Source organism: Phasianus colchicus, chromosome 5, assembly GCF_987193195.1.
Source record: "Phasianus colchicus chromosome 5, bPhaCol1.hap1.1, whole genome shotgun sequence".
In the NCBI taxonomy this organism is placed as follows: Eukaryota; Metazoa; Chordata; class Aves; order Galliformes; family Phasianidae; genus Phasianus; species Phasianus colchicus.
This window is the reverse complement of record NC_143440.1, coordinates 54,401,029-54,422,505: the sequence shown is the minus strand read 5'-3', so window position 1 is coordinate 54,422,505 and position 21,477 is coordinate 54,401,029. Positions and strand designations below refer to the sequence as shown.

The 21,477-nt window shown below is 38.4% G+C and overlaps 1 protein-coding gene and 1 non-coding gene across 6 annotated transcripts in view; one reads left to right on the top strand and one right to left on the bottom strand.

Moving 5' to 3' along the window:
- Positions 1–21,477, top strand: part of SYNE2 (spectrin repeat containing nuclear envelope protein 2) — a 172,594-nt gene that overhangs the window by 52,538 nt on the left and 98,579 nt on the right. For 4 of the 5 annotated variants that reach the window (XM_031605585.2, XM_031605584.2, XM_031605583.2 and 1 more), the window contains exons 31-49: positions 275–425; positions 2,657–2,815; positions 3,493–3,654; positions 5,939–6,040; positions 7,319–7,519; positions 8,227–8,392; positions 8,979–9,091; positions 10,233–10,435; positions 10,817–10,936; positions 11,023–11,308; positions 12,109–12,278; positions 13,997–14,306; positions 14,767–14,931; positions 15,757–16,113; positions 16,522–16,656; positions 17,205–17,348; positions 18,576–18,728; positions 20,082–20,237; positions 20,625–20,890. In XM_031605585.2, the coding sequence (XP_031461445.1) occupies positions 275–425; positions 2,657–2,815; positions 3,493–3,654; positions 5,939–6,040; positions 7,319–7,519; positions 8,227–8,392; positions 8,979–9,091; positions 10,233–10,435; positions 10,817–10,936; positions 11,023–11,308; positions 12,109–12,278; positions 13,997–14,306; positions 14,767–14,931; positions 15,757–16,113; positions 16,522–16,656; positions 17,205–17,348; positions 18,576–18,728; positions 20,082–20,237; positions 20,625–20,890 (3,519 nt within the window). The remainder of the gene's footprint in view (positions 1–274; positions 426–2,656; positions 2,816–3,492; positions 3,655–5,938; positions 6,041–7,318; positions 7,520–8,226; positions 8,393–8,978; positions 9,092–10,232; positions 10,436–10,816; positions 10,937–11,022; positions 11,309–12,108; positions 12,279–13,996; positions 14,307–14,766; positions 14,932–15,756; positions 16,114–16,521; positions 16,657–17,204; positions 17,349–18,575; positions 18,729–20,081; positions 20,238–20,624; positions 20,891–21,477) is intronic. The other variant, XM_090141784.1, reaches the window with a different exon arrangement.
- On the bottom strand, positions 10,094–10,176 carry TRNAL-CAG (transfer RNA leucine (anticodon CAG)). The gene has a single exon. It is a non-coding gene; the product is annotated as a tRNA-Leu (tRNA).

The following is a 21,477-nucleotide window of genomic DNA, read 5'->3' as shown; positions in this document are numbered from 1 at the left end:
TTATGTAGTGGTATGTTGAATTTAATAGGTATCGAAAAGTCTGGCTTTTATGTTTGCTGTGACTTTCATGCCAGCACATTCAAAAAGAAGTCAGTCCGAATCAAATCAAAGAGAACAGCTGTCTGAGAGTCAGAAAAAAACTAAGGAAATTCATTTGATAAGCATAAAAGAGTCTGGACTCCCCATACATGTATGTAGGAGAAAGAAGCAGGTAGGAGGCTTAGGCTACTCCTTTATGCATAGCCAATAAATAGTTGATCTCTTTTTTCAATAGCCAGGAGCAGTGTGCGAGGGCTCTGGAGCTCCTGAAGCAGTATCAAAGCTGCAAAAGTAGTCTAACCAGCATCATCCATAAGCAGGAGATTGTGCTTTCACAGCAAAATTCGTACATGGGGAAGGACAATTTGAACAGGCTGATAACAAAGGTGAGTGAAAGGAACTTAATGAAAAGTTAAATAAATAAAGTACCTTTCCTGGGAGTGTGGGAGTGTTCCATTGTGTAGGGTTGTATACCTGGACTTCAGGGTAAATGTTAAGTCCTTGCTTTCACTTTGGCTTCCAAAGGACTTATAAGGACTATACTCTGATGTTAAATTGATGACCAATTTTACTTAGTAAATCACATTCTTGTTAAAGGGGATTTTGATCTAAAATGGAAAAAACTGTTTTGATCCAATGCCAAAAAAAGACGAAATCTTGTTCTGCCAAAAAAAAACAAAACCCAAACAACCCACATCTTGAAATCAGCAAGACTTAATTCACCCGTACTCATCAGAACATTTTCATATTTTCTATCAAGTTAAAAACCTTCTAGTAGGTAGTTTGCAAATATACAAAAGCAACAAAATCTATTCACTACTGAAAGGATGGTTTAAAGCATTGTAAACGCCTCAAGCAAAAATAGTATCTAATGTAACTCCTTGTGGACTGCTTGTTTATCTGCTGTTGTTGAAATGTATAAACAAGAATGAGGATCTGCATCTTCTCCCTGCTCAGGTCATAGACAGGGCTGCAGGGTTTGTCTGCACTGCACAGTGCTATGTGGAGATTTTCACCTAACCTTGAGAAAGAAGCTGAAGAACAGGAGCTGTAAGGCTGTGTCAGTGTGACACATCCACTGAAGGACTGGACCATGACAGATCTATTCTGCTTCCTAGACTGGTACTTGTGTACCTTGCTGTACATCGTTACCACCTTGCTCAGAGCCTGCTTGGGGTTGCCAACATGAAACTACACTGGGATTCAGACTTCTGGGAACCAGGACAGTTTTGGCTGGCCTGACAAGTCAGTCTTTTATTGAGCTATGTTTTCAACATTAATCTCTGATATCATACTGACTTTGCTGACCAAAATGTGTTGTGGTTCAGACAAAAGCTTGACTTCTAGCTACATTATTTTTATGTAAATGAATGCAAGTACTGGATGTAGGTGTCCATAGCTAATGGATTGTGGAACAGCAGCATTTCCATTGTGACCATTTTGGTGAACAGGTTTCACCTTTCCTGGCTGAGTTACACAACAAGCTGTTTAGATGCCATTTTTAGGCTTTCTGATGAGACACCAGTCATACTTCAGGAACATTTGCTCTCAACCAGTGCCTGGGATGATTAAATTTAAGGAGCATAAACGTTTTCTTCTCTCATAGTGGGTGCTCTTGTGCATCATCTGCCCTTCAGCTCGAGCAGGATCTTTTCTGATTTCACCAGCAGGACCTGGCATTTCACATTGCTTGAGCTTCCACTGCAGGGGAGCTTGCTTGCATGCCCTAGCCCCTAACCTTCTGGAGACCCTTTGCTTAGATTACAGCTCGTACTCTGCCTGTTTTGCAGCTGCCGCTCTCAGAATGCAAGTTTGCAAGAGCTGCTGCATAGTACAGACATGTCCTTGGGTATTCATCGCTTATTTGTAATTAAGTATAACGGTAACAGAGGAGATCATCTGCCTTGCTGAGAGTTGTGCAGCTCTGCCGTCCCTCCCCTTGTCTCTGGTTTGCAGGCTCTGTCTGGTGAGATGCTTCTCATCTCTGCGAATTAGAGTTTGCTATAGCCTAACGCTAGAGGTCAGTGTTTCTTTTCCAGTAGGTTTCCGTGTTGTTTGTAAACACTGACGTTACAACCAAGCACAAAGAAGCTGTTTCGTGTTTAAGTAGAAAATAGAAAAAATAGACGATTTTATTTCTGGCAGTGGCATATTTGACCATTCTGAAGTGGAATCTAGGCTTTTATAAAAGCAGTTAAAACCTGGGGATCACAGTGCCAGGTTATGAGGATGTAAGATAATTACTACACTGTACGTTGCTTATTTTTGTAATGAGATGCTGTATTTGGCTATGCAGTCCCCTTGGATCTTGTGATTGTTACTTTTAAATCAAGCTGTGCTTTTAGGTCTCGTAGTAAGAAGTATACTATCCATAGTTCTCACTCCATTGTTCTGCTAGCAGTGACAGAATGAAGAGGAAAATATTCTTATCAACATGGCAGGGATACAATGAGAGAGAATACATTGCTAGTCTCATCATATTCTGTAAGATAGGTTATTTCATGTAATGCTGCTATTTCTCTAACCTGAAAGTAACAGCACATCACTTAAAATGTTCTGCTGAATAAACTGTTTTAAGCAAACATGCTTGCAAATATGCACTTGGTTTCTTTCACAGATTGAAGAGGCAAAAGAGGAATTCAATGATCACGCTGAAGATGTAGACAAAATAAATCAGATCTGCAAAAACCTTCAATTCCAGCTCAATAAAATGAGAAGCTTTGAGGAGCCTCCATTTGAGAATGAGGCTAACATTATTGTGGACAGATGGCTGGATGTATGTAAAAAGTAAATTATCGGGGTGGTCTTATCCGCTGTGCATTACAGTAATTGATTCTGACTCATTTCTAATATTTGGAATAAATTAAGTGCAACATGGCAAAGATTCTTAAGAGAGAAATCCAGAGCAAAGTTTACAGAGTGTCTATTGGTGTAATGCTTTTGATAGTTTATATCATGGGCAATCTTAACTGTAAATGGTTGTGGGAAGTGCAGAAAGGCAACGTTTGTGTTTTCAGCATGAATCTGTAAGCTTCCATAACAACTTCAGTGCATTTAGACTTTGGAGTCAGTCGGGAGAATTACAAAGCTGGTGCTGCTGGGGAGAAATGTTTGCCGTAGTCGGTCTAAGCAGTGCATCAATACTGAGATTAGATGGTATTTACTGAGAGTAGATAAACATTAATGAGCAAGGCTCCTTCCTAAACCTGCCTTAAAACTGGCAAGCTGCTGTTTTGATTGGTGTGTTTAGCGACATGTGTAGCAGGGATTTAAATATCTTCTCCATGACTGGTTTGCTGTGAAGACACATGAGATTTTTTTCCCTTGCTGCACATATTGTTTATGTAGGTGGTTTTATTTTGCTCAGATTTTATTACGCTGCCTTTGTTTTTAGAATATAAATCAATGTTTTGTGTATCTGTGTGTGTTTTCCATGTATAAATCTCCTGGTAGATCAATGAAAAAACTGAGAACTATTGTGATAATTTGGGAAGAGCTCAGGCTTTGTGGGACAAACTTCTTGGTTTATCTGGCACAATCGATGCGTGGGCAAATGCAGAACTTAAGAACACAGAAGGCCGCTGTCTGACCGATGAGGACCTTACACAGCTGAAGGTAATTTGAATGAAATTCTTTGAATTCATATTGTAGTGATGTGGACTTCTGACTGTAAAAATGCAGATCTCAAAGAGGTATGAGCTCTGCAAAAACAGTGGGAGTCCTAATATTTGCAATTTTATCTGTCTGGACAGTTTCACTGAAGATAGTGTATAATATATAGGAGATGCAGGTCTTGGAAACTAATATGTATGTGTATATGCATATACAAGCTTAGTGGATATATTAAATCATTAGAATTAATGGAGCACTATTAATGCTTTATCACGCGACAGAAGTCCCCTCATCCCTTTGTACTGTGTGAATATACAGTGAAGTCTGGAAATTTATGGGCTAAGCACAGTGGTGCATGAACTTCTTTGTACCTAGAGAAGAGAGAAAAGAGTGTGTGTGGTTGCTAAGAATCTCCATGGGCAGGCAGGCATGAGTGGAGCCTGGGCAAGGCCTGCTCATGCCTTTTTCACAGGTCCTAGCATTACCTCTAGGAATAGGGGTGCAGATGGATGTAAAACACATGTACCAGCTCTGTGTCATTGAAGAGCCTCGTATATAGGGAAAAAGTATTTTAACTTCTGACCTCACAGTCATAATTGACCAATTGTGCTGCTCTTTTGTAGTTACAGCCATTCTCTACTATACAGGAGTAATTTCCTGCTTGAATGGGCTTGAAACATAACCAAGTCCCATATTTGCTAGTTTGAAAATATGCAAGCAGCTCGTTCTCAGTGTTTATATGCTACAAATGCCCTGTTTTTCATTGTGCTTATCATCTGCAGCATTCTTAGTGCTGCTCATTTGTTTTAACTTGCAGAGCAATAAAAAGCCAAGGTGTTCTTGTTATGTAGATCTTCCCAGTGAAACAATAGAATGCTTGCTATGCACAGGTGGATGTTCTGTTGTTATTGTTTTTCCACTGTGTTGTTAGAGTTAACCTGGGGCAGTTCAGGTCCCTGAGGGCTACACTAAAAATACACCAACTGGCAACTGCATCTTAAAAGCTGTTTTGTTACCTGGAAACTGCTGAATCTCACAGTGATGTGACCATGCCCCCGACGTACCTTCCTGCTGGTGCACAGGAGGGGCTGGCTGTACTGTAGGTGGCTGAGGTTACTCTGCTGCTCCTGCACAAGAAGATAATTCTCAAAAGAAAAGAAGGAAAAAGGGAGGGGGGAGAGAAACTCTTTCCCGTGAACTGCTGTACGAGTGGAATAGCAGGAGAGAAAGGCAAATTCAGTGCATTTGTAGTTTAGTAAATTTTGAAGTTTCCAGAAGGAGCCAGGTTCATTTATCTTTTTATCTTTTAAAATATATATATTCTGAAACATATTAATTCGAATTAGAAGCCCAATGCTGCAATGTTACACAGGATTGAAACCCAAGATCCTTTGTGACCACTCAGCAGAGCACAGATGTATGTGCTCTCATGAAACCTATCCCAAAAGTACTGAGTAATGAGTTTTTTGACTGTATATTTAAAGATAGTTTCGGTATGTGTGATGTCAGAGAAGTCCTTTCCCCTGTAGGCACGATGGAACTGTGCTTGCAAGGGCTGCAGGGACTGGATGGGTCTTGAGGATTCCTTGTGTAGAGATTGCAAATGAATATTTTGTCCTGAGGGAATTTGGAATCCTGGAATCAGACACAGTGTGACTACTTTTGACATGTAATGTCAAAATAATAATTTGAATAATTTGAAGTTGATAATTTACTTCCACATTATTAGATGGTTCCAGAATCCATTCCAACAAGTAGAGATCTTTTTATATACATGGAGATTTATAATAAAAAAGCATATACAGGATATGTTTTATTTTATCTCATCCCTGCCAAAATGCATAATTGTGGGATCAGTTCTTGACTTAAGTCTATGAGTCTTGACTTAAGTCTATTTCAAGATGTACTTTGATTTTGGTAAGCATTAAGAAAAGCATTAAGAAATGCTTAGAACAAACATACAAAAAAAAACCCCACGAAAATTATTTTCCCACAACTTTGCTTGGTTAATATGGAACTAAAATAGTTAAGATCATTAAATTTGGGCTAGATTTGCACTGACAGCTACTTTTGCCTGAGAAACCCGGAGTGTTTCTGACCCCAGAACCAAAAAATTGTCAACCTACATTTCTAAAATGAAAATCTTGGAGTAAGCAGCTGTTGGACCAGTGGGAGCTGTTTATGTCAAAACAAAGAATCAGAAAATGAGAAATATGTTTTTCTAACAGAAACATGAAAATTAAATTTGAGAGAAAGAGAGTTATGGAAGTGTTTTTTCCATCATCAGGCATGCTTATGTGTCCAGGAGCAGAAACTCCAGAAATTTGACAACACAGTGGCTGAGATAGAAGAACTTCTAAATAGTAATGAACCTCCACTGGAGCTCCAGGTAGGAAGATGTTTTTACAGCTGATGTGCTGGTATTCATGACTACAAGACCTGCTTCTTAGCATCACTTTTGTCACAGTAATTTCTCAGTTTGACTTGCCCAAAGAAAATTGTGGATGTTTTGTTGACTGTTAGCACTAACACTTCATTTGTTGTCTTTCTCAAGTAGTCAGAACCAAACCTGTCATTATAAACATAAAAGCTTCTGTCGTGTGCCTTTTATGGGCTCAGACCTGATCCAACTGTTCTGCAGTCCTGCGTAAAAATGCTAACATGTAGTTTTTTCCTGTTGGCAAAGAGCATGGCACAAAGGGACTTTCTTATCCCTTTGTGGATCCCATCAACTCAGCATGTTGCTGGTCTATTTTAAACTGTACCTTTATGTGTGTGTGTAGCTTAATGTAGCTCAGTAGTGTGTAGGCATTTACTAAGAGGTGTTTATTGTGTTATTTTTTCCTTTGGGATATCACAAGGAAAAAAAATTTATGTTTACATCACACATCAAAGAATAAGTCCTTCTCCACTGTTTGCAACCAAGATTCCCTAGGCTTCTGCTCCCTGTCAGATGTACATTGAGCTTGACCTAGTTTGGCTATTCGTGCGTTTATCCTCAACAGACAGTGAAGTCAGAGGAGTTTCATTGAGTAAAGTGATCAAAGATGCTTATTAATGGACTAGCAATATACTGCATGCAGTATATTCCTCAGGAGCACCAGACGTGCTCAGCCCCCTGGGATGGGTGGGATGGGGGGCTGTGACGTAGCTATGATTCCATTGAGTTGGTGTCTCATGCCAATCTGCAGAAGCTTTAAGGGAAGAGTTGTTCCCTTTAGTTGTTAGCCTTGGGCCGGACTTCCCCAGCTCTGCTCTCCTTGCCTGTTTTTAGAGTCAGTGTGGGAAATCCCCATTGGGATTTCTGCAAGAAGGCGAGTCGCAGAGGGGATCTGGGGTTCTTTTACCCTGGCAGCTGAAAGGCATGTAAGGTTTTTATTCAGCTGAGAGTCAACGCTGGAGTACACCAACAAATAAATTTGTTGGCAAAGCATCATCAGTAAATGCATCACTAATGAAGATAAACAGAGATCGTTCCACCTCAGAGGAGGGCTTAAATAGTATTATTGTTCAATTTGTGGGGTGGGAGGGAACAAACTGTGGTTGAAGTGTCTGGACTGCAGCTCATGTAATTGCTTTCTATGTCTATTGTGCAGTTCTGCAGCACAATAGGAAATCAATCTAGTATAATTTCTTACATTATGTTTTTTATATTTCCAATGTTAAGGTTATCAGATCATCTATTGTGCAAAAGATGGAGTTAATAAAAGATCTTTTGACAACGAAGCGGCGTACCAGTGAACTCAGTGTGAATACAGCAGAGCTAAAAGGAGACCTTGATCTGGCCAAGACACAGATTGGAATGACTGAATCGCTTTTAAAAGCTTTATCTCCTTCTGACACCTTAGAGATCTTTACTAAATTGGAGGTAGTGTGCCACCAATTAAGCATCTTTTACAATTTTGTTAATTGCTCTGTCCATAATTTTTTCTCCTGTACCTGTGGTAAGTTGATAGAGTAACTCAAGAGAAGAGCTTCACTTGAATACTTCCTAAAGGTGATGGAAACATGGCATAAAAACCCATTTTCACTGGACATTATCAGAGGTAGTTAGTTAACCCTTGCAGCTACTGAAAATGGTTAGTGATAAAAATTCTAGCAGTGTACTACCCGAGGTATGTTGAAGCAGATGTGGCAGTACTGGGTTGTGTCTTCACAGGTATTGGAATAAAGAAATTAATTAATTTATTCCAATAATTAATTATCCCAGCTATCCTGAAGTCATCTTTATGTCTGCAGGGACTTTACAGGCTGCCTAAAACATTCAGAAATGGAATAGTGCATATGGCAGCTAAGGCATTATTGGTTCTAGGTATGACGTGCTCTGGAACATACTGTGTTATGATGCCTCTCACATATCTGTGTGATGAAAAATATACACAACAGTGTGATTATATATGCATAGAGATGTAAACACACAATTCAAGTAGAGTTCAGTGCTTATTTCTATCTATTGAATGCTTTCTTACTGTCAATGCAATTTTGACATACAGGCAGGAATAAACCATGTTGTAAAAATCTGTGATTGGTAATAAGGCAGCTGTACAGTAAACTTCTGCTCTTTTTTAACATTAGGAGATACATCAGAAAATTCTGCAACAAAAACATCATGTGATATTACTCCAAGAAGAGACGGATTGTCCTGATGTGGATGAATTAAATAAGCAGCTTAAATGTGTCACCGATTTGTTTAATAAGAAAAAACACGTTTTTCAGGACCACTTTATTGGTGTTTTGAATCGTAAGTGAATACATTTCACATTTAGGTAGCTTTTTCAGATTGTAGGTACCCACTGAATCAGTTTTATTGCAACATTAATTGATTTTGGTTCATTGTCAAAAACAAATTTATTGCCAAAGCAACAAGATAAGGATTTGGATAAAAATGGCTTCTGTTTCCAACAAAATTCAGGAACAAATGTCAAAGCATTTCATTAAAAACATATAAAAATAAAACATAGGTACTTTTTGCAATTACTTTTTATTTAGATACAAAAGTAATCTCATTGTCAGATTAGTAATATTTGTTTGTGTAGAAAGGAGAACAATTCATAATGTGCTATTCCAGGTCTTGTTTACTGAAACTGTTATGATTGGTGGACCATCCTTTCCCAGTATATAGCTATGTTTATTGTCAATAAATGTTGTGTAAAAACAAGTATTAATTAAAGCATTTACTTTCACATTGTCTGCAATGAAGAGCAGTCTCTGACAGCAGCACTGATAAATGCAATTATGAATTGTCTTGAAATGTTCATGTTAAATAGGGATTTGTATTTTTTTTTCAGAGTACAATTAATGAAGGAAATTGGAATGTCTTTTTTCAGGACAGTGCAAGAATTTTAATGACTGGTTCAGCAGCACTCAGCTGTCTTTGAAGGACTGCTTTGACCCCTCAGAAACAAAACAGATGCTGGAAGAAAAACTGCAGAAACTAAAGGTAAAGTATTAAAATATTCTTAATTTCTATTGCTGGTTCACCTTGAACTTTTACTTTCTTATGCAGGAGATTATTCTGGGGCGTGAATTCACGTATTGTGATTTGTAACTTCAGGCCCAAAGAGCATTTAACGTAACATGAATTATTGGGACAATAAGTGGAAAGTAAATCTGAGTTAAAATTGAATAATATAGTTCAAATTCAGCTCAGAGTTGGCCATATAAGAGACAGGACAATACTTAATGTAAGTCAGTGGACCCTAACCACATAGTTCAGTGTGCAAAGATGCAGAAAGTCAAATGTGTCATGGGATATGACAAGGATGTGGCTTAGTGGGCATGGTCAGGGTTTGGCTGACAGTTTAACTAGATGATCTTAGAGGTCTTTTCCAACCTTAATGAATCTGTGATTCTGTAAAGCTTAAAATGAAATTCTGACCTCTACTGGGTTGAAGTGTGGGAAACTTGAGTTCACTTTGTTACAAATTTTTACTCTGGATCAGCCAGAACCAATAGAAGAGAGACAAAAATGCAGCATGGGCAAGAAACTTAACAAAAGGAGACACAGTGATGTCAGTGCTAGATTTGAGTGCTACTTTTGCCTATTTCTGTCTGTTGTTTTGCCACTATGAAGGAAATCCAAGTTGTCGTCTTTATTTCCTCCATTTGAAAGTAAAATAATCAGAAGACTGTATGAATAACAGATTGTCATTGTCAGAAAGAGGAATGTAGAAGAAGTTGGTGAGAACTGCGGTCAAAGTACTCTTGAAGTTTAAATATCCTAGAACCATTGAATGTTTGGGTCAGAAAGGGATGCTAAAGACCATCTCGTTGAGTCCAAGGCTCCCACCACGGGCAGGGGTATCTTTCACTAGGTCAGGTTGCCTAGAGCCCTGTCCAATCTGTTTTTTGAGCACCTTGGGGTGGGATGGGGCATCAACAACTTATCTGGGTAACCTGTTCCAGTGCCTCACCTCACATCATGAAAAAAAGAATAGTAAGTTGTCAGAAGTGGGATTCGAACCCACGCCTCCAGGGGAGACTGCGACCTGAACGCAGCGCCTTAGACCGCTCGGCCATCCTGACTGTGTGAGCTGTTGTGCAATAGCAACTTTCACAAACACGTTTCTGCTTTCGTTCAGCACTTCTTAACTTCTGAAGGCAAAGATGGAGATATCCAAGAGGTTAAGGCTCTGTTGAATAAAGTGAAGCATTACTTGCCCAAAGCAAGCATTAACCAACTTAGCAACCGTGTGAGAGATCAAGAAGCAGAACTACAAAGACTGATATCCAAATGTCAGAAACGGGAAAAGGAACTTGGCACTTCTCTCCAGCAGCTCAATAGGTATGGAACTAATGTCAATTCTGACATTTTAATCGCAAGTGGTAGAAAAGGATTAATTATTAAACAGCCATAGTGAATGACAAAGAAGGCAATTTAATGAAATTTTGCTGAGTGCTTTGCTATATCCTCTTGTGATGTTTCTCTACATAGTAGAAGCAGTGTCACATAGGAGCATACAGTGATGTGTTTCATGGGAGCGTGTACTTACATGTTTCAGTGACATGAACCAGGGCACTTAAAGCCGTCCATAAGCTAAGATTTAGGTACAAGCTTGATCAGGTGCTTGGTGTTTGTGTTTCTCAGTAAGACTGCATTGTCAGCAGGTTTTACTTGTGTAACGCCTCTTATTTTGACCTGCACTTGTATTTATTCTCTCTTTAGCCTTCAAGAAAGCAGCACTGTCTTAGAAAAATGGCTCACCACTCAAGAAGAAAAACTGCGGGAGATCAAAAAAGATGAGACAAAACTTGAAAACCTGTATAAAACATTATTAATGCAGAGGTATTGTTGTCTTTGACTCTACCCAAAGAAGATTGCTCTGTGTTGTTATGAGAAATAGATGTTTGTTCATTTATTATATTTTTCAGAGAACCATTTGATTCTTTGGCTCAGCTAGCAAATTCCTTGAGGGAGACTGGGCTGACAGAAGATGAAATCATTTCAGAAACCAATGATCTTGTTAATAGATATCAAACATTAATGACAAATGTAAATGAGATGGCAGGAAATACTCAGGGACTTGCGGTGGATGAACATTTCAAAGAACTTGCCCAGGATATGTCTAGTTGGATCAAAAAACTTGAGAAGGCTATTAATAATCTGAGCTCACAGGAAAGTGAGTTGCCACCAGACAAAAGGATTAATCAGATAAAGGTATTGTGTTATTCCCATTGCACTATACAGCTTGCACTTAATATAAAGCAAATGCTTGATGAGTCAATACATTATAAAATATGCTGCCGCTGTTGATTGTTTGTGTTTTGTGACTTGCTTGGGGTGTGTGTGTGTGGGAGTGTTTGCTTCTTGTTTTGTTCCTTTTCAGTTTTGTTTTTGCATAATTCATAAAGCATGTTAGAGGAGATTTGCTGCTACACCTCTAGGTAGAGTAAGACTGATTTCATAGCCTAGGGAGGTGCTGGTGGCCATCTGTCTTTCCATGATAAACTACTCCAGAGGTGGAGAGAGGGAGGTCAGTAATGGAGCTGGGGCACCCAAAGAGCCTGTGCAAAATGTGTAGATTCTTGGATGTGCTACAGTGTTGTTGGATTGGGCTGCTCAGTTCTTTCACTGACTGATTCTCTTAGGTCCCTGTGTCCTCTCTGTTGTCTTCTTTCTGAGAACCTAAGAGGGTCCTAACAGAATAGCCAAAAATGAGGCTGCTTGTATTTGAATTTTTCTTACTGTGGAAGGGATAGAATTGTGATAAATGTATCTTCCTGAGATTTGGAGTTCTTTTATCATGTCAGACCAGTAGTTGTTAAATTTTGTCATGTAGAGAATAATTAATAAATCTGAGCTTTCTTATCCCAAGCTTTCTAAATTAGATTATCTGTCTGTTAATATAGTTGTTATGTGATATATTAGAAGGAGCAAGAATAAGAGACTTTGTTGGTAATAACTTTTATTCTCTAACCCAAGATTGTTGTATTTGTACTGCTTCTTGTTTAATACAGGAAATCATGGCTCTCAAAGATGCAGGAGATGCCAAAATACAGAACATAGTAACTGTAGGAGAAATGTTAATAAGAAATGACAAAATTAAGAAGCCAGAGATTCAACAGACTGTTTCTGACCTCCAGAACCAGTGGGAAAAGACCTGTCAGTTAGCCACTGCATATGAAAGGTAATGTGGAATTTGCCAAGCTGTGATACGGATCTTGTTGTTATAGTGAGGAGGGTGCACTGATTTAAACCTGTGGGGGCCCTTCCCTATGCTGTGAGCTGGGCTTAGGGCCCAGGCATCCTCTCCAGCAGAGCTGTGATCTACCAGGTGCATACCTGATTTAAAGGAGAGTTCTATGTAAGTCCAGCAGGCTAGAATTTTTAAAGTAGATTTTTAAAGTCTGGACTATTCTGGCTGGCTGAGACACTTCCTTGGCTGTGGCAGCTGTTCTTGCTGCAAGTTATTTTCTGCCAAAGTCTGTTCATAGGAAGTCAGCAAAGGGAGCCAAGTGTGTCTGATAACCAAATCGATCCTTTAAACATGTCACATGGTTCCAAGTGTGTGGTGAAAACAAACTGAAGTTGTGATTTTGCAGTTGAAGACAATTCCAAGGTGTTTGTCTGCTGTAACATCCTTGACTGTCAGAGCATTTCAGTAAAATCACTGGGAAATTTGCTGTTGAGATAAACGGAGCTAGTGCAGACCTATTGTATACTTTTAAAAATTACCAGGGAATGAATTATTAGAAATAAGTACTCTTCAGAGTATTCAGTTGCCTTCTGTTATTAATAAACACTCAGTACAAGCAGTACAAGTGGCATTCAGAAAGATCAGTGGTTATATTAGATCCAGCTTAACAAAATGCAGACACCCTCTTCATGGTACATTAAAGACTGGAGATGAGGTGCTCAGCAGATCTGAAGAGATGTTCAGGACCTTGCAGGATCAGGCCTGTGAATAGCAGATGTGATACATCCAGCAGCATGAAATGGGAACACTGAATTTAAGGCAGTAATGTCTGGGAGGCTGTGCTCTATTTCTGATTGACCCAAAACTATGAATCTTGAGACAAAAAAAAACCCAAAGCACTGAAGCTTTACTTTTATCCTCATTTTCCCTGCTGTACTTTGTAGAATAGTAACCAGACTTTATTTGTTTGGATTTTTTTTTGTGTGGGATCATATTTTCAAATGTTGGCATTTAAGTTCCATCTGGAAAATATTGTAGCTTCATCACTAGATGTGAACATACAACTGTTGCTTAATGGCCTTTTGTCTCACTAATTTTAGTTGAGTATTTTCTGTGGACAGGTGTAACCCGCTCACCTTCAGTGGATCATTGTGGGTATTTGGAGAGCAAACAAATCATAATCTAATGTCAAGGTCACTGGATTGTGGTAGCACAATCTTTATTGTGTATGCTGTTTTTGTTGTCTATAGATCTGAAACACTCCCCCACCACTTCCACCTCAACCAAAGCAATGTTTCACTTCTACAGAACGTTCCCTTTCAGGAGACTGTCTGAAGATGTTTTTAAAGATTTGTAGTCTTACTGTAGTTTTGAAAGAGGACTTCTGATGGAATAAAGAGCTGAAAATATAGACCGTGAGCATCTTACCTCAGATAGTAGAAACTATGGGTTTGTGGGTTACAATTTAAGGCACATGTAAGAGGGTTAGTCACTTGTCCTGTATTTAGGTCCACTTCAGCAGCACTAATTTCAGGTATCTTTCATTTTCACACCTTTGAAAATTCCAGCCTAAATTTGGTCATTAATTTAAAATCTGAAGAAAAGTACTCAGTATGCTGGTGTTCATTCTAATGACTGTAATTTTTTGTTTTTTAAGTAATAAATGCAAAATATTTTAATTAATATTAAAACCAGTATCTTTTTCTTAGCCCTCAAGAGCAACGTCTGTTCAACAGGGAACAGTATGAGCAAAGCAAAGAAGATCTGAGACTGGCTCTAATTGAACTGAAGAAACAACAACAGGATATGGGTTTTGCCCTCCAGCCTGGTTTGCTGGAGAAGCAAGCTCAGTTGGCAAGTTACACCAAACTCTTGCAGAAGGCAGAAGATCTAACTTCTCAATTTAATGAATTAGAAAGCCAAGATCACATACAGAACTTTGCTGAGAATCCCTGCTTCACAGAGGAATCATGGTTGGAATTAAAACACCAGCATGAAAATCTGCTCAGCCAGCTACAGGTTGGAACCTTACTCTGTGTTCTTATGAGAATGTTGGTGTAAAAAGTCTATCTTATTGCAGGTCTTACTGCTTGCCTGTAGGTCTCATTCAACTGACAAGTTGATGACTAAACTAGAAGCGGTGAAAATTGCTTTGTAAAGGGGCAGGGGACTCCTTTCTGTCTCTTACCGTTGGAAAAAGAGCACGAGTTCATACTTTTCACTTCCATTTGCAGAAGGAAAAACATTAAATCAAATGAAGGCAAGATAAGTGTGAAGAATAATAGTTTATACCTTTGCAAGCAGATTCTGATAGCTTTGTTATGAAGCATCCATTCCTAGAAATCTCAAGGTCACATAATTGTTTTCTCCTTTTAGAAGAATGAGTGACTTCCTGGATGTTTGTTATTGTTTTCACCCAGTTTAGGTCCATTTGTGTCAGTTAGTATTGGTCTAATCCTAGAAACTCCTTGATTTCTAGGCCGCAGTGGAGACCTTGGAAAGACATGTTCAAGAGCACCAGCAATTTCAGGATATGGTAACGGGCTTGAACACAGAACTAAAAACTGTTTCCAAAAAGCTTGCTGACTGTGTGAGTCCAACAGTGGAACAACCATCCACTGAGCAAAAACAAAGGAAATCACAGGTATGTTACAGGTTTTGAAAGTAGGTCCATCCTCTGGGTGTTTGTAGAGATCATCTGATTTATAAAAGATAAGAGCTGCTCGTGTCAAACTGAAGAAGCAAGAAACACTTTGAAGTCACTAAGTGTGTGTTGTATTCCTTTCATCAAGGTAAGTGTAGGCCTGAAATTACTCTTAAAGAAGGTCACTCTTAATGGGCTTTTACTGTCAATTGAACAGAAGGTAAAATTGTCGTCGTGTCAAGCACGTAGAATTAATTTGGTTGGTTGTAGATTTATGGGGGGCATAATGAAGAAGAGATTGTCAAATTTGGTGTTAGTATGTGTCTTCAAATTAGCAGAGAAGAAGGTTAATGTGAGGGACAGTGAGCTAAGTTCAGTTGTAAGAAGCATCTTTCACAGACAGGTGAAAGTTTGGTGGACCTGCAGTTTGGTGGACCTGAAAACAATCTTGTAGCTCTGAGCATAGGGAGCTACTAAAAGCTGAAACTGTAGCTCAGATATTGATCACTGCTATTCCTCTACCTCCAGAAATTGCCATACCTCAAAATTGAGCAGTAAGAGAAGTAGGAATTATGTTCTTAAAACTTGATTAGATGCACCTCACGGAAATCTGTCTGATTTTTTTATCATCTTAATGCATATTGCTTCAGATGCTCACTAAAATTCAGTATTTGATTTTCTGCAGCAAATAGGACTTCTTGTACTTCTCAGCTTAGTTTGTTGTTCACAGTAAATATTTATGATTTTTGTGATTGACTTTTGATCTTAGCGTTAAGTATATTGAGTGAATATATGTTTCAATGGCATGTTTTCTCCTGTTCAAAGGAACAACAAGCACCTCTTTGTCAATTTGAAGACATGCTAAAGAAGATTTTGGTTTTAGCAGAAAGTGTTAAACAAAACACTTCTTCACCAGGACAGAAGTTTATTGAGGATGAAATTGAAACACTTCAGAGTGAACATAGGAGGCTTGAAGAAAAACTTGAAAATGTCAAGCAAAAGAAAGAAAATATTTCCACTAAAGCCCTTGAGTTAAAAGATGATCTCATGGATGGAGTACAGATGGAGAATAAGACAGAAACAGTGCTACAGAGGGAGATGCAGATCATTTCAGATACTCCTGCTGCTGCAGAAGAGGGCACCACAACAGCAGAGTTAAGGGAGTGTTTGGAAATGTGTACTGTGAGTATTTTTCCTGACAATAATGACAGTGGAGAACTAGTTCAAAAGAGACATGTCTCTCAAATGCCTTTGGTATATTGCATCCTATATTGCATCCTACTATCTATTCAAAACTGCAACTTTCAATTGAAGCACAATCTGTGTATAATTAGACAAAGCCTCCTTTGGGGGGGAAAAAGTGTGTTGACAGGAAAATTACAGATGTGCCTCTGCCAAAAAACCTTAGTTCTTAGTTTTCTTTTGCAGTCATTTCAGTACTTAGAGAGTTGCTCATGTACCTTTAAGAATTGCTAAGAGCTACAATACAATATTTTTCCTGTTTGTTTACATTTTTAAAATATATTCATTTTTTAAGTATTAAAATATATTTACAGTAAAACAGGTTTTGTGTTATATTATTTCTCTCAGGGTCAAGTTGTAATTGGGAACGTATCAGAGGAAGAGAAGCAAAATGGTTCTCTTTTGGAAGAAAGCAGTGTGTTGTCAGACAGCCCATTGCAGAGTATCCATCAAGGAAAGGACAAATACAGCCAAACTGCTCAGGTACCTGGTTAATATGTTTTAATAGATGTCAGTGTGTATATATGTGTGTCTGTTCAATAGCAATGCCTATTTAATTCCTTAAAATTTATGGTCATACAGAGACATATTTTCCTCATCAGTTAAAAGGAAGGATACAGGCACAAAGTATATTGTAGAGGTCTCTAATCTAGAGCTGCTGGTCTCCAGATCACCTCAGGATAATTACACCATAAATAACTTCATCTGTGGAAAGCTGAAGGAGTAATCTGGCAAACTCCCTCATTGATCTGACCATCCATCATTAATAGCAGCTGCAGGCAGAGAGATGACCATTGAAATAAATGCCCATACAGAAATTTCTGGAGAAGTAGAAATAGAAACTGTTTCATAAGATCCCGGCAGACTGATCTGAGCAAGTTTCCCCAAGAAACTGTGTTCAGGTTACCTCCATTCATTAAGCTAAACTGAAGAACATGTAGGAAGATTATGGAGTGCAGTGTTCTTTTGTAAGCTTGAATTTTGGACTGTGACTTTTACTGGTTGTAAACATTTTGTGTTTTTCAAACCAGGAGGAAGCTGATAAAGAGAGCCCGGCTATGGATAGGTGTGATAGAGTCCAAGAGAACCTTCTGGACAGAGCAGAACTGGAAAGGCATCAGGATGATGCTGGTATTGGAAGTGATGAAATAAGAAGGGAAACAAGTCCAGTGAAGGTAATCGGACATGAAATTGAAGAAAGTGATTCAATTTGTGGGTGTATGTATACAGTTTCATTGCAATGGGGATAACATTACAAATAAATAGTAAAAATCTGACATTCACACCTGATGTTGGTATTTACGGATTGAATATGCGTTACATTTCACAATCCTTTCGTGTACATTTAAAATGTGCATGGAGGAATTGTTTTGTTACTCTGAGCTGCCACAAAGTGGCTTTCTGAAGACATGATATTCCAAATCACTTGACTGTATTGTGATGCCTTTTAACCATTCTCTTTGAATACTGTTATTTTGCTTGAGTCTCTTTCATTTATTTAGATTTCTTCTTTACTTTGCATGTATGAGGTTGCATTTGAAATGCTGTGTTCTCTTTTGTGCACCACGATAAAAGAGGAATTTTGACAAAATAGAGCTGGAGCTATGATGTGTGGGAAGAACTGTGTTCTTGTTGGAGATACAAAGCTAATCCAGGGGTCTTGTTGCCATCATCACCTCCCTGAAGAGTTGTTATATAGATGATGGAGCAAGGTGCTTCTCAGGCTTTTAGTTTTAGCAAACAGCATGAGATGCTCAAGGCAGTGTAGCCATGACAAGATGGAGCACAGTGTGCATTCATGAACTTGCTGAGAATTGGGATAAATTAGCTCCTTCTGGGTTGTGGATGGACTTTCAGTACGTATCTTATCTGACTTGTAGCCAATAGCTTAGGTATCCCTGCAGCACAAATACATTGCCAATTATGTGCTCTCCATCATGGATGTACTGCAAGTATTTTCCACTCCTTATTTTGTATAGGTGGCTGTGAATATCCTGTCTGGTAGCTGGTTATGTGCCTAACCACAGACTGTCTACAGTGCAAGTGCAAGATTGGAAAAACCTAAACCTTTAAAAAATGCATTTGAGACAGCATCCAGGGGTACACAGTTTAAGGTCCTTGCTTAGAATAATGAAATATGAACAGTGTAGATCACAGGTAGACCACTTGCAATCTATAATTTTTCTCAAAAGTTATAATAAAAATTCAGCACTGCTTCTTCCAAGTGGTTTTCTTTGCCATAACCTTGTACACAAAAATTTAAGAGAGATAATTGTGGCTTTCCTAATTCACCTATAAGTGTGGGCTTCATAAATATGCTTCTCAAGTATTGTAATTACTACTCAGTACATTTGATTAGGGCTTTTTTGTTACTTGCTTCTTTATTAGTATTATTTTTACAGAAAAAGGAGAAACCTGCTGATGTCAAGAATCAATCCTACACAGAAGATGAGGAGCAGGTTCAACAGAGTGTGTGCTTGAAGGGTCAAGTCCTGAAACCTGTAACAGCTGAGACAAATGGTCTGGAATCTGACCTCCCAGTTTCTACATATGAGGTAAAACAGACTCTGGTATTTCAAGTTGCACTTGTCAGAGTTGCTGGATTTTTGTTACAGAGGACTTCAGTGAAGTTCTGTTATAAATGAAGTAGTAATTACTATCACAGAGAAATCAAGCTCATTGTGTATAATTCAACTTCATGTCCACAGTAATTTTGAACTTCATCAAATACTAGCAACACTTTTTTTTTTTTTTTTCTTCTTCTTCCAGTGGATTTGTTCAAAAGAGCAGTGTTGGTTTTCATAACCATAATGATCAGTATTTTATATATAGGCCTTCTCTTTAAGTTGCTATTTGCTAAGTTGCTATACAGTAACATTCTGTGTTACTGTAGTTAGCTGTGATAGTCTTTGCCATCATAAAGAAGGGAGAGCAGAAAGCTGAAATCCAAAAGAAAATAAAATAGAGAAAGAAGAATTGATTGAAGTCAAATGAATAATAAGGTACCTTAATAAATGGTATTACTAAGTGTATTCTTCTTTAAGAATAATGGTGTTTCAGCACAAATAGCCTTACTGAGAATTCCCCGTGATTATTATTCCTTGTTCATCCTGTCCTTAAAGTTCAGGATGAAGCCAATTCCAGTCTCTATAGTTAAATCTATAGGCAAGTCTGCAGTTGACCTTTCCATTGGCAAGTCATATTTGGGACTTTGCACAGGGGAAGTGAAGTAGGTTATGCTGACTTCCTGAATAAATCTGCATGTCTGGGTAAGAAAACGGGTTATAGATTTTGGGCTACACCATGGACAGAAGCCAGAATCATATTTGGCATGTATCCCCATTATTGACAGTTTCCCACAGGCCTGCACTGTGAATAGTGAGTAGCAGAGCCCTGAGTTTATTTCTGAAGAACAGCACCTGTGGAGCAACCTTCATTCCTCTGCATTCTCAATTTTTCCTCTATCTCTCACCACCTGATGAGCTGAAAGGCTATGGAAAACATTAAAAGCAATGTGCAGAGAGACTGTCACCATCTGTGTATCTGTATGTCCAGATGAGTGTGAGAGGCTAAAAAGACCCATGTGTGTGTATAGCAGAGAAGGGGAAGACAGAGTACATAGACCTATGAATTTGAGTTATCAGTAGGCAGAAATGGGTGCAAGGAAGATGATACTTGAAGAAGGAGATGTCAGAGTTTCAAACTTTCATGGAGATTTCTCAGCTAATTGAATAGTGCTTGCAGGCCAGAATGACTGCAGAGGTGGGTGGTAGTGATGGGAGGGCCTCCTAGGAGGAAGCAAGAGCAGGATTTAGTCATGGCTTATACATATGAAGCCAAGCATTGCAGTCAGAAAACTTACCATTTTAGGAATTCTTCAGAAATAGATGTACTGTTTTGCATTGCAGAAAGAAGGTGCAGCAGGGGTTGATGAGAAGGAACTATTTCCTGGAGTGCAAATAAACACTGAGTATTTTGAGGAAGAACAAAAGGTCAATGAGCTGAAAAATGAAGTGGCTGAGCTGGATATTGTGCTTATAAATGAGCAACTGAAAGAGCTGGAGGTATGGAAATTGCAAAGTCATTCCTCACTGTTAATGTAGCGATACATTTACAGAAGTATGATTCAGTTGGGCAGAACAAAATTGTTGCATATTATCTTGACTGAGGTTTGATTCTGTGGTTTAGACAGTTGCATAACAGGTAATCTACAAACACTGTGCCTTAATTGCAAATATATCCACGTAAATGCCATCTTTTGTACTAATCTTCTGAAGTGTACTACATACGTCAAGTAGATACAGCTGTGATTGCACGTGTACTTCTGTGATGTGTGCTCATTACATGTAACCAAGGAAGTGTATGTATACGAATGTATCAGTATTTTATGCTGAAACTGAAAGTGGTTAAGATATTCTTCTAATCCTTTTCTGTGGTGGGCTTGATTGTAGAATTTACAAACTGAACTGGAAACGTGGAAAGCAAAATCTTTGTGTCTGAGTCAAGAAACGTTTCTTGATGCAACAAGACCAAACAGAGCAGAGCTGCAAACCCCAGAGCCTGTGGTGCCTTGCTGGGACAGGCTGCTTCAAGAACTGAATGCTGTTAAGGCAGTAAAGAAACAACAGTCCTGTTTGGTTAATGAGTACCAGAAAAACCTTTCTGCTGCTCGGTCCTCAATGAAAAATTTGGCAACAGAAAAAGATAACATAAAAATGTAAGTATAGTTGTGGGTTTCTGTTAATAGGTTGCAAACAAATATGGTCCTTAGCTTAATGTTACCAATACAACTGATGTGGGCTGCTTCAACAAAATGCTGAGACACATGTGGTTTTATACATCTCATTAATGATTGATAGAAAGAGAACTCTCACAGGTTTGTAAAGTGGTGTTAAGACTGCACCTGGAGTCTTTAAACTGAATTATTACTGCTGATTCTCGACTGTAACCTTTTAGCAACATCTACTCACTTTTGTTTTTAGGCGAAGCAAAGAAATTGGTTGCTTTGCTAAATATCTATATGGATGCCATATTAAAATATTTTTGCAAAATATGTCAGATATGAAATATTATTTTTTCTTTAGAATGAATTAGCTAGGAAATTGGAGCAATATTTCTTTTTCAAGAACTCATCAATTCTAATTTTTTTGCCAAATTTGGTAACTCATAACTCTGAAAAATTAACTTAATTGATAGAAAGAACACAGCAATAAATAATTGCAGTACCAATCCAAAGGTAACCAATGCATGCAAAATATGTAGTACCTTTTATGAGTTAACCTTCAAAACATGGAACTTGTCCAT